General features: G+C 36.1%; 1 protein-coding gene across 1 annotated transcript; it reads left to right on the top strand.

The window, feature by feature from the left end:
- The first annotated feature begins 8,948 nt into the window (after positions 1 to 8,948).
- LOC123668419 lies at positions 8,949 to 10,130 on the top strand. Its single transcript, XM_045602154.1, has one exon. The coding sequence runs from the start codon at positions 8,949 to 8,951 to the stop codon at positions 10,128 to 10,130; it is 1,182 nt and encodes a 393-aa protein (XP_045458110.1).
- Positions 10,131 to 17,339: the final 7,209 nt, after the last annotated feature.

Here is a 17,339-nt window from a genome sequence, read left to right as displayed (position 1 = left end):
TTTTCAATTCGATCTTCTTAATGTATGTTACCTTAGAAGTTTTGACTGGGTGGACCGATTTCAATGTTTTTTTTTATCAAAAGCTGCAACTTGTTTAATGGTCCCATTTAAACTTGATTGAAGTCTGATAACTCACTAGTTTTTAAGTAATGTTTGGTAACGCGTATTTACTTGACTAGTCTTTTTTTCGTCTATCTACGTTGCATTACTTGTCGATGTATGTGTCGGTTTTTTTTTTCTTTTACGAACAAAAAAAAATATTAAGTTTCCATCCAATACTAGCCTAAAAGAAAGTTATGCGATAAGTTCGTCTTTTATACTTTTTCTCTCTACAAAAAAGGAACACAATAATAATACATCGTAATAAAATAATAATGATCGTAGTTAAATCACATTATGAAAACTTACGATGACTAAGCAATATTATATTTCAATTTTAGTTTCATTAAAAAAAATTACCCCATAAAACTAAAACGGATCCAACTATTTGATAGAATAACAGTTTCTAACGGTAAGACAAAAGAATACTGTCAAAGGTGCTACCGAAACATACCCAAAACTAATTCCACGTGTAGTGAAATGTTTACTCTCACAAATAGCCCGAGCACCTGTAGTGCGCCGTCTCTTTGTAAGAAGCGATCCAATTTGGTTGCTACCGACCTATTTTAAAGTGGATATAAGGGAAACGTGTGTGTGTGTAAGTTTAGCCTCTATTATTTATTTAAAAAATAATATTTTATATACAATTAAATGGTGTCAAGTAACTGTTTATCTTTAAATTTTCACGTTGTCTAATCGAACTAATAAATACTATTGTCACTGAGAAGAACGAACAAAATGTTACCTAGAACGACTCTATAGTTAGTTGGTGGTGGACATTGTGGCTATTTTTCATTTTATGTAAGACGTAAAACGATGTTTTATATCCTAACATACGTCTAAATGATGTTTTTTTTTGTACAAACAAAAGTGTCACTAAGTCCACACATCTTTATTATCTGTGTAAATGCACCGAATAATTAATTAATTAGCTTTGTCTATTATTATTTTTTTTTTTTTTTAGTAAAAATTTAAATTTATTCTCAGACGATTTCAATATCGCTTGTGAGCTTATATTATACATGCGAATACTATAACCCAGAAAGAAGACGTTTACTTTGCGCAGTCAGAAACTTGGAGTTCTGATTTTTTTTTAATCTTACTCGTATTTACACTGCAATGACTACTATTATTATTAACAAAACAATAAATATTCTTGACAATATACATAATATTGTTAGAAATGTATTGTGGCGCAACTGCTATTAGGTCCTTTGGAAAAACATTCCGTAAGAGAGACTCGAGCTCCAAGATCGTAAATGCCGCGAATACCCTTTTTTGCAAAATAAATACAATCTCAATATCTGTAGCATTACCCCACAGTAAGAGACTGTAAGACAAACGACACTTCAGCTTTTAGTATTCGCGTAGTCCAAAACAATTTCATTTTATTAAATATAATTGTGTTTGCAGGCAAACGAAAAAAAAACCGACTTCAATTATATCTACAAGTAATACAACGTAGGTAAACGAAAAATTTGTCAAGTAAATACGCATTATCAAATCTTATCCAAAAGTTGTAATCTTGATGAAATTTGAATGTGACCACATGATAAACATCGGCGATCGATATTTCCTTTTCAACAAAAAAAGAATTATCAAAATCGGTTCATAAACGATGAAGTTATCCCCGAACCTATATAATATACATATATATATATATACATATATACGGTCGAATCGAGTAACCTCCTCCTTTTTTTGAAGTCGGTTAAATTTTTTTTAATATGATTTATAAAAAAAAGTTCGTCGTTTGTATATAATTTTAATTTAATATTTAACCAAGCAAGGTCGAGTAATCTTTTAAAGCAAGTGTAATTATATAATTTCATCTCGAATAATCTCACATATGAAAAGATTACGCGACACGAGAAACGAACGTTCGTTAGAAATATTGTTTAATTGAAAACAACGGAGTGTATTGTGATCAATTTAATTAAGGAGTGATCACGCGCGCGGTTAGGACGCAGGATTTACTGACTGCGTCTATTGTTTTATACTTCGAAGCGTCTTGAGCTGAGAGAAATATTGCAATGTTATATATGTCTGTGGAAATTATTGCAACTATCATTATTTATCGTTGCGTCCATTTGTTATAAGTACTCTTTGACGGTTCGCAGGAAAGTGGACATAAGGTGCCAATCAAACCACTAATTGCAAATTCATGCGACGTTTCGATCCTTTATTGGACCATCATCAGACATCTAAAATAAACATTGAAGAAAGCTGTACAACTAATTAATCCATACAATAATAAACTAAAGAAAACCAAACCATTAGTACCTTTACATGTAGCAGTCAATCGACATCTCTTCATTAAAGTTTTTTCATTATGTAAGATTCTAAATTCAAACGCATTATATATTATTTCTAAGTTACGTTTAAAGCTGTATTATATGAATTTTGAATGTACATATTGTTACCTATTTAGATTTAAATGTTTTAGTATAAATTTTCAAAAGGTCCTGGAGTGGAGACCGCGTCTCGGCAAACGCAGTGTGGGACGTCCTCCGGCCCGTTTTAGGCCGGTGTAGGCTGGATGAGGATTGCGGAAAACCGGGATGTCTGGCGCGAACTTGGGGAGGCCTATGTCCAGTAGTGGACTGCCATAGGCTGAAGTGATGATGAAGATGATGATTTAAATCCAGCTGTGTCTGTGACTTCGTCCGCGTTTTAGGTACCTATTTACATGTTCAACGTGATTTTTTAAATTGGCATAACTTTTTTTATTTATGAACCGATTGACATGGAAATACTAAATGTTAAGTAAAGCTTACCACAATATATTAGTGAAAACTACATCTTAATCGAATAAGCCGTTTTTGAGATTAGCGTGCACAAACGCTCAAACAAACGGACAAAAATTCTAACAATCATTGTTTTGGGTGCTATTTGCGATGATAAAGGTCCTAATAAGATTTGTAGTCATATATCTGCCATGTGCAGACAGCGAATCGTTACATTTTCATTATATGTATTGATTACTAATTACTAGACAAGTGTTTTCACAGTAATGGTGCTTTGAGTCATATTATATTATATTTTTATATTATACTAGCTGACCCTGCAAACGTTGTTTTGCCATATTTGTTATTAATCCCCTTAATCCCCCGTTTATGACTTACGAGTATAAAAAATTGATGTTGACCGATTCTCAGACCTACCCGATATGCACCCAAAATTTCATAAAAATCAGTCCAGCCGTTTCGATGGAGTATAATTAATAACTTAATAAACACTTGACACTCAACGGTCCCAGTAGGATTTTCTCCTGTGTTGGGGGTCCAGAAACACACACAATACACAAGCACAACGTCCAGACCACGACAAACATCTGTATGGCCGATACAAATGTCTGTCGTGAGCGGGGATCGAACCCGCGACCGCCAGCGCAACAGCCAGTGCTAAATGAATAAATTGTTGATTTCATTTGATAAAGGGAATAAATTCCGTAAAAGAAACTAAAAAGTGGAAACCTTATCCTGTGCTATGACCGCTGCGCCAATGCGTCGTCACTTAATAAAGAAAAAAAACTTAACAATTAATAAAGAAAAAAAAACGAAATAATCAATTAACTTTCGCAAAGAGGCGAGTCTTTATGCATTCACGAGGATTAAATTAAAATATTTTATGCAAGGAACGTGCAACTCCGCCTCGAGAAATAATTAAACCGGCCGCCAATCCTGGCTTTCCATAATTCAGTTAACTCGCCCGATTTACATATCGCCGGTACGATAATATGGATAACTTATCTGACGAATTCTCGACTTCGGTACACTGGCACTGCCTTAATCTAGTCTACGGACAGAATTATGTCTTATTATTGGTCCACTGACGAAGGGAACACACGTAATGTAACACAATACAACACTTTATAAACTCTCCTCCAGATAGTCTCTTATTCAGATGAGATTGTAGCAAATCACGGTCAAATAGAAAAAATAAATCAAATCAAAACAAAAACGGCTTTATTCAAATAGGCCCCAAGAGCACTTTCGAATCGTCATTTTAAAAATTAAAACCTTAAAAATAAATTATTATTTTTGTAAAAGTGAAGCTGCCACCGATTCGGAATGTAGATTCTGCAGAGAAGAATCGGCAAGAAACTCCTCAGTTACTCTTTTGAAAAATAACAAAATTAGTAACATGTTGCATAAAATACAGCGTCACTAAGTCTACACATCTTATTTTTATTAATTACGCAGCATTATAAAATTCTCGATAATAATAAAAACATATCAAGAAGAGCAATATGAATCTTGTGATACAGCGAAACAATTAATTATTACCGTTGTATTCCCTAGAGATTATTCAATTTGTTTAGTCGTACAGCGTACATCGTACAGACAGGCAGTATTAATAATTCCACCGCCGTCTAGTGACGTACACTCGCCACTGATAGCCTAATCCCTGATGTACGTAACACGACGTTTTTCAATCGTACAACTTCTTATTTCTGTAAAGCGTAATGCGCTCCGTGACGCTCCCTTATGAATTTATTTAATTTTAAAATCCACTCTGTTACATGCAGCTATGATTGCATATGAGATAAAAATACATCTCACTCTTTGCATTTTCTAGTACCTATTTCCGACTGCGGTTTGATCTTCTAAGTGTCTGTTTAGGATTCCGTTGGTCTACATAAAAAACCCTGTCCATTATCAAGCCGTGATGAAAATCTGGAGTAGCCCGACTGGGCTAGTACCTCGACCTTAGAGAAGATCACAGCTAATAATACTTCTTTCAAGCAGTGTTGTATTCATGTGGTGAGTAATGTGACTAGAGCTCTTAGAGGGGATTGACGGTAGACTCGGTAACATGCTCGCTTCTGGTGTTGGAGGTGTCTATAAGCTACGGTAATTACTTACCATCAGGTGAGCCGTATGCTCCTTTTTTTACGTGGGGAAAATCCATCATGGATACCCTCCAGCGCGGGGGCGCCAGAAGGTTATGTCAGACTCCTACTGACTAAAAACCACCACGTGTGAGCAGTCATCCGCCTGGGTGGGGCGAGATGGGTCGCGCTAGCATTCGCCACCTCGCCTCAGCGGTGAGCCCGGACAAAGCCTCCGGGCCCTTTAGTGGAATGTACAGTGTACAAGAGCCACGACAAAAATTTGTTTATGATAGCAACCGGGACCTTAGAACCGTATGCTCCTTTTTTTTTTTTTTTTTTTACGTGGGGAAAATCCATCATGGATACCCTCCAGCGCGGGGGCGCCAGAGGGTTATGTCAGACTCCTACTGACTAAAAACCACCACGTGTTAGCAGTCATCCGCCTGGGTGGGTGGCGGGTGGCTCGCCTCAGCGGTAGGTCCGGACAAAGCTTCCGGGCCTCGGCATGATGGTGGGGTGGCCTCGCTCACAACAAGGCCACCCCTCAGACGTATGGGGTCGTGTCGTCCGGCCGGCCGAAGTCCCCCGACTTTCGGCCGCCAACCCCACTATTACGAGGGGGGAGGAGGTGGGCAAACCGCCTTCTCCTTGCCCCCGTACGTCTGCGCCGGAGTGGGCCAGCAGAGGCGTCTTCCTCTCTGGCCCGCTCCGCGGTCTCCTTCTGCGTCATTACCTCTTCGCAGAAGGAGACCACCGCCTGCCACGATCTCTCACTGTCAAGCATGGCCTTTACGACACTCGGCAGCGAGAGATCCCGTCCGAGAACCGCTGAAAGCGTGCGCCGCTGCGGTTCCCAAGTGGCGCACGCCTCCAGCGTGTGGAGCGCCGTATCTTCTGGCGCTCCACACTCGTGGCAGGCTGGAGTCGCCTCCCGTCTCGCGATTTGGTGCAGGTACTTACCGAAGCACCCATGTCCGGAAAGCACCTGCACCAGACGGAAGGTCAGCGGCCCGAACCGCCGCCTCACCCACTTCCGGAGGACCGGCTTTACTGCGTCCACCGTCCTCTGCCCGGGGACTGGCGAAGCCAAGTCCTCCGTCCACCGCCGCAACAGGGTGTCCTGTGCCAGCCTCTGCATGCGTGTGAGCTCCTCCCACGTAGGAGACTCCCCCCGGGATCTCCTCGCCGCAACAAAATGATATGTTTCGGCGAGGATCTCCGCCTGCAAGAACCGTATGCTCCTATCCCAACCTAATCGTGTAAAAAAATGATTTTTTAACTAAACCTATCACTTTATTGCACTACAGATAACTACGTAATAAAAACTTCTATATGTTTCTACATCGTATTAAAACAGTAACATCTGAAAATGTGAGTAATGTCAAGCAAACTGTAACTATTTAATGTTGAATCATTTTAGCCTATCGCAATCCACTGTTGGACACGGCCTCTACAAGTTCGCGCCAAAAATGGCGAGAACTCATGTTTTGCCCATAGTCACCACGACAGGCAGGCGGGTTGGTGACCGCAGGGCTGGCTTCGTCGCACCGAAGTCGCTGCTGCCCGTCTTCGGCCTGTGTATTTCAAAGCCAGCAGTTGGATGTTTATCCCGCCATCGGTAAGCTATATAAGTTCCAAGGTGGAACTGTGTTATCCGTTAGTCGCCTCTTACGACACCCACGGGAAGAGAGGAATGGGAAGAATATCCTATATAAACCATATAGTATATTCTTTACTGCCATGGCCACACAGCTAATTTAATACTGAATAACAAACTCCAAACCAATACTACAAAATTCAATATCATAAATATTTTGTCCGTTAAAAAATTGACCTTTGACCCTTGAGTTCTATTGTCATATCATAAAACTTGTCAGCGTACAATGTAAAATGTTTTAATACATCGCCAATTTGTAATCAAAATGTAAAATATACCCGTACGAGCTCAGCAATGGACAGCGTACAATGGAAATAAAAAATTCAATTTATCGCTGATAAGAAAGAAACAATGTGGAGAGGAAATCTACGTACCATAATAAAAGGGTTTACTAAGGGAAAGTGACCTACAATAACGATTTGACTCCGACTATATCGAGAAGTCTACGCAAGCAATTCAATTTGCAAATTGCTTTGCGTCCGCCCGTCTACCCTCCAGATCTACACGGATTACAGATGTGATTCAATGTTAAATGTTCTGCATCAACATGTATCCACGGCGTTAGATGAAACACACTTAAAACTTTGCATATTAACTAATTTACTGTAAAACCATTGTTTGTTGGTATTTCATTGGTTTTTTATTAAAAATAATCGTTTTTAATCTCAATAACTTTAATAAATAATTGTGTTTGCTCATCATTACAGCCTGTACAGTCCACTGCTGGACATAGGCCTCCACAAGTTTACGCCAAAAATAACGTGAACTCATGTGTTTTGCCCATAGTCACCACGCTGGGCAGGCGGGTTAGTGACCGCAGGGCTGGCTTTGTCGCACCGAAGACGCTGTGTTTGCTCGTAAACGAAAAAAACCGACTTCAATTACATCGACAAGTAATACAACGTAGACAGAGGAAAAAATAGTCAAGTAAATACGCGTTATCAAAGATTACGCCAAAAGTTGTAATCAGATCTCGATGAAATTTCAATGTGACCACATGATAAACATCGGCTTTCGATTAAATTAAAAATCATTAAAATCGGTACACCCAGTAAAAGTTATGCGGGTTTTCGAGAGTTTCCCTCGATTTCTCTGGGATCCCACCATCAGATCCTGGTTTCCTTATCATGGTACCAAACTAGGGATATCTCCTTTCCAACAAAAAAAGAATTAACAAATCGGTTCATAAACGACGGAGTTATCCCCGAACATACATAATATATATATATACGATCGAATTAAGTAACCTCCTTCTTTTTTGAAGTCAGTTAATAATTAATACACACACACATCATTCTGCTCCACGGGTTGCGGGTTCGATCACGCCTGAGTCTGGGTGTGTATTTGTATCTATATATATATGTATTATTTCTATGTTGATTTATCAAAAAAATCGCTATAACAGCCGGCTCTTACCCATAAAACAAGCACTAAATTGCTTACGGTAGGAATGGACGACCGTGTGTGTATGTTATAAGATATTTCTTTATAACAATAAATTACAGTCCAAATGCAGCTTTATTCTTAAACAATTCCGCTCGCAATAAATTAAGTCTTCGCTCTCTGTAAGATTAATTAAATAATTTAGCTGTATACGTATTAAAAATATACCATATTTTTCTGTAATTGCACCTTGCGTCTTCGCGCTGGTGTAGCTTTCCGCTTCCCCAGATGTATTTTTAATTTCCGCCAGCCGCGGTCGGTCTGCGGAGATCGGATACGGTGAACGAACACACTATTCCTGTAATATTACTAAATGTTTAAATTGTATTAAGCGTCTGCTTGTACCTGGGCTTGCTTTTATGTTCTAATCGGTTTTTTATGTCTGTTTGAAATTATAAGCTATTATGCATTTTTGCTATCGATACAAGAATATACGACTAGTTAGGACATATTGCCTTTGTAGCATTGGTTTTCATTTAGTAAATACGTAGATAACTGATTTTATTTATTTATTTTCAAATTTATTGGTATCTATTAAGTTTAATGATACAGGACACACTGATTTAAATAATAAACTGAATACGTTTAACGATTAATAAATTAGAAATTTATTCTACCAATTTTTATCAGAATAATTGTGTTTGCTCGAAAACGAAAAAACAACCGACTTCAATTACATCGACAATTACATCGATACATATGAATTTAGTAAAAAGCGGTTATTTTAATATAGATATATACTTTATTGCACTCAAAAATACGTGTAAAAACAACATAATAATAAGATTTATGGCAAAAGGTGAGCTTATCTCTGAAATAGATTTCTTCCAGTCAACCCATGGTCATGAGTAGTGAAATTTAATATTACAAACCTCCACTCCAATTTTATTTAGACAAAACAAGGACCATACAATGAAAAATAGTTGTGAAGAAACAAAAATAATTGTGTTTGGTCGCAAAAAAATTGGTTTTTTAAATGCTGGGTCGCTTGGGACGGGCCATGATGAGCTCGTGGTGGCAATAGATCGTCATCGACTCGATATACTGGCATTAAATGAAACTTGGCTTAAAGAGGGCGAGGAGGGACGAGCGCCTATAGTTCCTGGTTACCGTCTACGTCACAAGCCTCGGCCCGTCGCAGCATCCCGAAGTCGTGGGGGTGGGGTCGGATACTATATTAAAAAAGGCATATCTGTAGAGGTAATATCGCATCCAGAAAACCCGATCGTCGAACAGATGTGGGTAAGTACCAGAGTTAAAGGTAAACGTATCATCATCGGCACCGCTTATCGGCCACCTTGGTTGAAGGCACGTATCTTCTTGGACGCACTCACAGATACTTTTGCTTCGCTGACGAGTTACGACCACATATTCCTGCTTGGTGATTTTAACATAAATATTTTGTGTAAAAGCAGTTCGCTGACTCGAATGTTATATGAATTTTTGAAAGTTACTAACATGCAACAGTATGTAGATTCCCCTACACATTTTACCAGTCATAGTGAGACCCTGATTGACCTCATATGTTCTAATACACAGCCAATAGGAGTACGAGTGGATTATGTGTGCTCACTTAGTGATCATGCTATACTATCCTGTGAAGTTGGTGTCCGTAAAGATACAAAACATAGCAATCGCATTCACTTTAGGCAACTAAAAGGTATAAACGATAATGAATTTTCTGAATTAATGAATATTATAGGGTGGCCTGAGGTGCAACCGACAGAAGGTGTTGATTACATGACATCAGATCTTAATGACAAGATACTAAAGGTATTTGATATATTATCACCATTAAAACTACGCCATTTTAAAGACGTTGGTTATCCTTGGATTACATACAACATAAAGTTAATGATGAAGAAACGAGACGAGGCTCACAAGAGGGCGCGGTCGACTAAATCTGAGAATCATATTGTTTTTTATAAAAATCTCAAACGTACGGTTCAAAGTGCGATTTACAGAGAGAAATGTGTATACTACAAAACTTTTATAAACAATAACTTGAAAAATTCCGCATATTTATGGAAAAATCTAAAGCGCTATGTAGCATTTAAGACTAAAAAAAAGCCATATTTTGCCATCAAGTCTTAGGGACGCCGAAAAACTCAACAGCTACTTTTTGGATGTACCAGGCAGGCAAGTGGCTTCTATTTTTGATATTACCTTATTTTCAGTCACATTGTAATTTTACAAATACATTTAGCATTTCTGTCGTTGATAGTGACACTGTTTTGAGAACGATAAAGAGTCTGAAGTCAAATGCTATCGGATGCGATGGAATTTCTTTAGACATGTTGATCATGTCCCTCCCCTGTACGTTAAACGTGATAACGAATATAATAAATAAATCAATCGAAACGAATTTATTTCCATCCATATGGAAAAAAGCGGTAACCCCTTAAAGCTAAAAGATCTGCGACCTATAAGCATCTTACCATGTATGTCGAAAATTCTATATCTAGGAATTCTATTCTTGATCTAGGAAATATATATGCATGGTCAGAAAGTAACGGTTTGGTACTTAACCCAAACAAAACGAAGTATTTAATTTTGGGAACCTCCAAACAGATTAAAGAGATAACATGTAAAGCACCTATAATTAAAATAAACAAAGTAGACATAGAACGGGTTAGTGAGGCTAGGAATTTGGGTGTTATAATGGATCAACATCTTAGATTCGAAGAGCAAATCCTTAAAACTGTACGAAACTGCTTTTACAGATTGAAGGTTTTATATCAGATCAGACCTTTTGTATCGGCTGAAATCCGAGTAAGGATATGCGAGGCGCTAGTTTTGTCAAAGTTGAATTATGCTGACATTGTGACAGGCCCTATATTATTAAAACGCACGAAAAATATGGTACAACGTGTCCAGAATGCATGTGCTCGGTTTTGTTTTGACATTCCCCCGCGCACACATGTAACACCATATCTCAATGAAAAGGGTCTATTGAGAATGGAAGGTCGAAGGCAACTGCATTTCACTATGTTGCTGTTTGGTATAGTTAAAAGTAAAGTTCCTAAATATCTTTTTTCGAAACTAAACTGGGCAAAGGAATGTAATAGGAGGTATAATACTAGAGCGACCTCCTATTTGATGCTGATACCCCGACATCACTCCGCCGCTTACCGGGGATGCTTTAAATACTCTGCGGCCAAAATCTGGAATGATATCCCACTGCCACTAAGGGAGCTGGCATCGATTGTCAATTTTAAAACAATATACAAAAAATACCTAATTAAGGAACAGGTACAGAACTTGTAAGAGCCGATTAATGATAAACGACTGTACCACCGGTACCTACTTATTTTTAATAAAATAAAAGTGTGATGTGTAATGTGTATGTGGGTGTACATGATGTATCTATATGTGTATCTATGTATAGATGTATATTTATTATATGTGTACTTTATAATATTTGGTATTGTTTGGTTACTACGTATGGTCTTGCTGAATTATTAGATACTATTTATTGGTTGCTGCCGCTGTCGTTCGCATGGTACCCGAGGTGGCTACTGAAAATCAGCGTGTGAAATTTAGGGATCTTACTATGGTCCCCGTATTTCCACAAGTGCTGAGTGGCCATCCTTTTTGTGACGGTACACTGCTGTACAGGTGTAAATAACTTTGGTAGATGACTTTTGTTGCTTTTTTTTCACTACTACTCTTTTCGCTTTATTTTTTATTTTAATTTTTTTATTTGATAAAATTTTACTTTTCTTATTTTAAATCAATTATTTAAATTTTTAGTTACATTTTTACTTAATTTTAACTATTTTTTTTTCTTTTAACTTTTTTAATGTATTTGTGCTCTCATTGTGTTTATTGTATGTCTGTAAGCAGTGTATGTGTCTCAAATAAATGTCTTTCTTTCTTTCTTTCTTTCAAAAAAACTGGCTGATTATTACTTTTTTTTTTTTAATTGGAGCTACCACCGATTTAAAATATAGATTCTGCAGAAAATCGGCAAAAACCTCCGCAGTTACTTTCTTGAATATAATATATAAACTGTGTTTTAGTACAACATTAGTAATATCACGCATTAAATACAGCATAATCTTTGAAAGCCTATTTTTTTTATAGTTAAATACTGAGTCCAGTGCGTTCAAATCAAAGGCAATCTCGTCATGTTATTACGTGTACATATTTATTATTCTCTTTGGGAATCCACAGAGGGACAAAATAAATATTTACAAAACTTTTTTAAAAGTCAATTTATAAATTTAATAAAGTTTGAATCATAAAGCTTTTATTCAGACCTTTTGGATCTGTACTGACAGCTCTGCCTTTTAAAACTTAAATTTAATTTTTAAGATTTAATTCTCGAAAGAGCGTAAATCGAAAATAGTTTGACAGTAGATTATATAAAGAAATAATTAGAAACATTTTCAGTATAGATAAAAGTTTTTAAAACCGCTAAATTATTAGTAATGGTGACAAGAGATATAATATATTGACTCTGAATCTCCTTAAAAGAAATAAGTGACTGACTGTGAAGTGTTTGACTAGCCCGTTGGCGCAGTTTATAGTGCTTTCTGCTCCGAGGGTTGTGGGTTCGATTCCCACCCCGAGTCTGGGTGTAATATAAATATTTATTTATATATTTATTATTTATAACTATGTTTATCGAAAAAAAAAAAAAAAAAATATATATATATATATATATATATATTTATATATATATATATATATGCATAGCTATACCAGTCGGCTGTTACCTATAACACAAGCATTAAACAGACGACCGTGTGGGTGTTGTGTAGATAAAAAAAAAATGGATAAGAGTGGAACCTTCATCACTATCGGCTATGACTAATGGCCAGTTTCAATACTCTATCTATCTCTAAATTTGCTTACTAGAGATAGAATTTTGACGTTAACTCCATATAAATTGTGTCAAAATCTATCGCTAGTAAGCAAATTTAGAGATAGATAGAGTATTGAAACTGGCCATTAGAGACAAAGTTAAGTTCTAGAATTGCTAAGAAAATATCATATTCGCTAAATCGGTTAAATGACTCAATTTCTGAGACATTTATAGGTATAACAATTAAACCTCTAAGATAAGAGCGTGAACAATTAAAAACAACTAGGTAAACATCTGTTATTGAAATACTTATAAACTTTATTGTCATTATTTTTTTTATTATATAAATTTTAAATTATAAAAAAAATTGTCAAAACCACACACAATGTCATCTGTTTTTTATATAGCGACGACTAATATACATTTTTAACTTTATTTTCATACTAGCTTCCATGCGAAATAAACTAACTCTAACTGAGGTAGGGCACAGCAGGAATATCCTGTTCAAAATATGGAGCAGCCCGACTGGGGTAGTACCTCGACCTTACAGAAGCCCACAGCTAAATAATACTGTTTTCAAACAGTATTGTGTTCCTGTTGGTGAGTAAGGTGACCAGAGCTCCTGGGGGGATTTGGGATTGGGTCGGTAACGCGCTTGCGATGCTTCTGGTGTTGCAGGCGTCTATAAGCTACGATAATCGCTTACCATCAGGTGAGCCGTACGCTTGTTTGCCGACATCGTGACATTAAAAAAAAAAAGAATAATTTTCACTAAATAAGTCAAGTAATCAAGTATTATCACTTTACAAAATTACAAAAAAGTATTTATATATGAGTTGATTTGAAATTGAACAAAAAAATTACCGACCGTCAATCATGTTGACGTTGTTTCAATGTTAAAGCCGTCAGATGGCAGCATTACTGTAAATGTGTCTCAATGTATATTATATGTACATAGTTTTAATAATTAATAGATTTACAAAAACAAAAGCAATAATTTTTTTATTGTTGGTGCCGGTAAAGCAAGCATATATCTAAAAAGTAATACACAATTTATGTGGAGTAATTGTGAGGTTTTTTTCTAAAAAGGGAGGCAAACATCTTAACCTTAGCGTATAATATATATGATGATTGGTTTAGGAAAATTATTAATACGTGTGTAACAATACAATATACGCAAAGTACATACAGAATCTATACGAATCAACAACAATGGAGCAAAAAACAGTAACAACAGCGCCAACGAGCCTCACACGAAACACGAAAGCATATTTTGTTTTTAATTTTATAAGTATGATTTCAAACGATCCCCATCCGGGGAGCTCTGTTTATCTACGGGCACAGGACTGCCCGTCATAAGCCGCAACCAAAACGGATAAGAGCCACGGTATCCGTCAAATTGTTTGCGAAACATTAAATCTTAAGTTACATAACATTATGAAAAGCCTACGAGGGAAAGCCATTTTTGACCTTAAGGGATTGAAATATTAGTTTAGTGATTAATATTTAAAACTTTATAATATTTTAACGTGATTACAAAAAATGTATATCTGTGCGCTTTCGTCGTCGTTTTTCGTACAACCGAAATTATAGAAGTTTACCCTTTTTACAAAATGGCTTTAGCAAATTAGCAATAGAAAAATCTGTGTTAGCCCAGATGTAAATATAAGACTGTTGAGTTGATACATTATCTATCTTCTGTATCAAATCGCCTGTTGTTTTATTATGCAACAATTAGGTACCAAAAAAATATGGATTCAAATTAATTTAAATAGCTTACATCAATATTACGTAAAAAAAAATCTTAATTTTAACATAAATTTTTTTAATTGTGTTTTTTATCAATCGTCTCTCTCTAACTCATTCAACAGTTCAACAAATAAACTGAACAATTCAACTATTTTAAAAATTACCAATTAAAACATTAACAACAAAAAAATTAGTCACACAATACATGCAATCCAACGTATTTTAAGCCACAAATGTTTAAAATAAAAACTTAAAAAAAGAACTGAGAAATAAAAAGTTAAGCTCGCATTAATATAACGACGATTATGGGGACAATTTCAATAACTAGTCATTACAATTGTGGCCGGTTTAATCTAACTCCTGGTTAGGAGCTACAGCTATATACCATCAACGTTCCCCTCTGTACCACATTATTATAATACTAATCTATTATCTTTTATATTGAAAGAGGATATTAGGTACTTTGTTCATTGCGTGCTATAATATGTGATAACATCGCTGTTAGTGATTATAAAACTTATTAGAAAACTTTTTAAAATCATTTTAACTGTGAGTTAATTTATACGTTTTATGTTTTAAGCGTTATTAATTCATCACTTCCATCATCATCATCACTTCACTAGCCCGTTGGCGCAGTTTGTAGTGACCCTGCTTTCTGCTCAGGGGGTTATGGGTTCGATTCCCACCCTGAGTCTGGGTGTAATGTATATATTTATTTATATATTTATATATGTACTATTTATAAGCATGTTTATCAAAAAAAAATTAGCTATACCAGTCGGCTGTTACCTATAACACAAGCATTAAGTTGCTTATTTTAGGGACAGACGACCGTGTGTGTATTGTGTAGATATTTATTTATTTATTATTATTTATTTACTTTAAAAATAATAATAATAATAATATTTTTTAAAACGTTGAGAATAAATAAGTATATGTACGATACTCGGTCGCGCTAAGACAATATCCATTGTTGTTGTTCTGAAAACAATCATAACACCAACCCAACCACGATAAACATATGTATGACTTATACAAACATTTATCTGGTAAGTAAGGGGAGCCTGTTTATCATAATACCATTATAGTACGTTAGGGGAGTAGGCTTTTTTTCAGACAAGCTGACTTAGATGTGATTTTCAATAAACAATGGAGTCAATAAATGTTGGTCCAGCGCATTTTCAGTAAAATAAAATAAAAATCATTGATGTAGCGTTAGTAGTCCGTAACATATGAAAGAAAAGAGCTTTGTTTGGTTTTTTTAAGGACTGTTCTCCCGTGGTCATGGTTGCTGTTAAATATCTGAAACGCCGGGCATGTAAACCTAATAAACCGCGATAAAATCCGGAAAAGTTGTTTGATTATAATAGAAAGCATGTTATTTTTGACAATTTTTGAAATATCAACTGTTTAAAGTCGTATCGGAATAAAATCGCTTGGATCTCTCACTATACAACAACGTCCTAACCCCGATCGGACACGCGCTCACAGAACGAATACGATAATAATTCAGTAATACCTGAAACCATTCTCTTTGGAATTGAAAAGCCATTATTTTATGAGATAACATATGGGATTGGAATCGTTGAATCCCATTGGCGATTTTATTCCCATGAATATTAACGCTTAACTTCTATTTAAATAATGGTATTTAGATTTCTATTAATGTTTCTCTCAGAATTCCATGAAAACTGAAAGCTCTATTGGTAAGAAATTTCGTACAACTTGCTTTAGGTAGTAATTTGCTGTTATTTGTATATAAAATGTGAAATAACACGCACAAATACAGTAATAATAATAAATATCTTATAACATACACACACGGTCGTCTGTTCCTACGGTAAGCGACTTAATGCTTGTGTTACAGGTAACAGCCGGCTGATATAGCTTTTTTTTGATATTCCATTGATAGAAATAATCCATAATATATAGTATAAAAATAAATAAAATCAGTCTGTTTGTAATATAAAAATAACTGCTTTTTACCAATTCCTATGGATGTATACACGGTACCTACATCTGGTACACGGTTCATACACCGTCTGTATATCTGTCTGTCTCTTTGTTCTGGCTAATCTCTGAAGCGGCTGGACCGATTTTGACGGAAATTTCACTGGCTGATGTAATAAGGAGTAACTTAGGCTACTGTTATTTTAGAAATTTATTTATTTTATAAATCTACGAAATGAACAATAACTTTTTTGTTAAATTCCATGCGGACGAAGTCGCGGGCACAGCTAGTACATATACAAATAAATAAAAACAAATACACACCCAGACTCAGACGGGAATCGTTACGCATACCCGAGGAACAGACACTACAAACGGCGCCAACGGCTTAGTCGAAGTTTCACCTTTAAAATATTATTTTTTAATTTCTTTCTTATTTTTTTTTTAATAACTCGTAAATTTAATTACAAAATTATTAATTTAAAAACATGGTTTTAATTGAATAATAAGTATTTGATACGTAAAATATATTCATCATTACAGCCTATACAGTCCACTGCTGGACATAGGCCTCCACAAGCTTACGCCAAAAATAACGTGAACTCATGTGTTTTGCCCATAGTCACCACGCTGGGCAGGCGGGTTGGTGACCGCAGTACTGGCTTTGTCGCACCGAAGACGCTGCTGCCCGTCTTCGGCCTGTGTATTTAAAAGCCAGCAGTTGGATGGTTATCCTGCCACCGGTCGGCTTTGTAAGTTCCAAGGTGGTAGCGGAACTGTGTTATCGCTTAGTC

Source organism: Melitaea cinxia, chromosome 3 (assembly GCF_905220565.1).
Source record: "Melitaea cinxia chromosome 3, ilMelCinx1.1, whole genome shotgun sequence".
NCBI lineage: Eukaryota > Metazoa > Arthropoda > Insecta > Lepidoptera > Nymphalidae > Melitaea > Melitaea cinxia.
The sequence above is the reverse complement of the archived record's forward strand: the minus strand, read 5'-3'. Positions and strand labels throughout refer to the sequence as shown.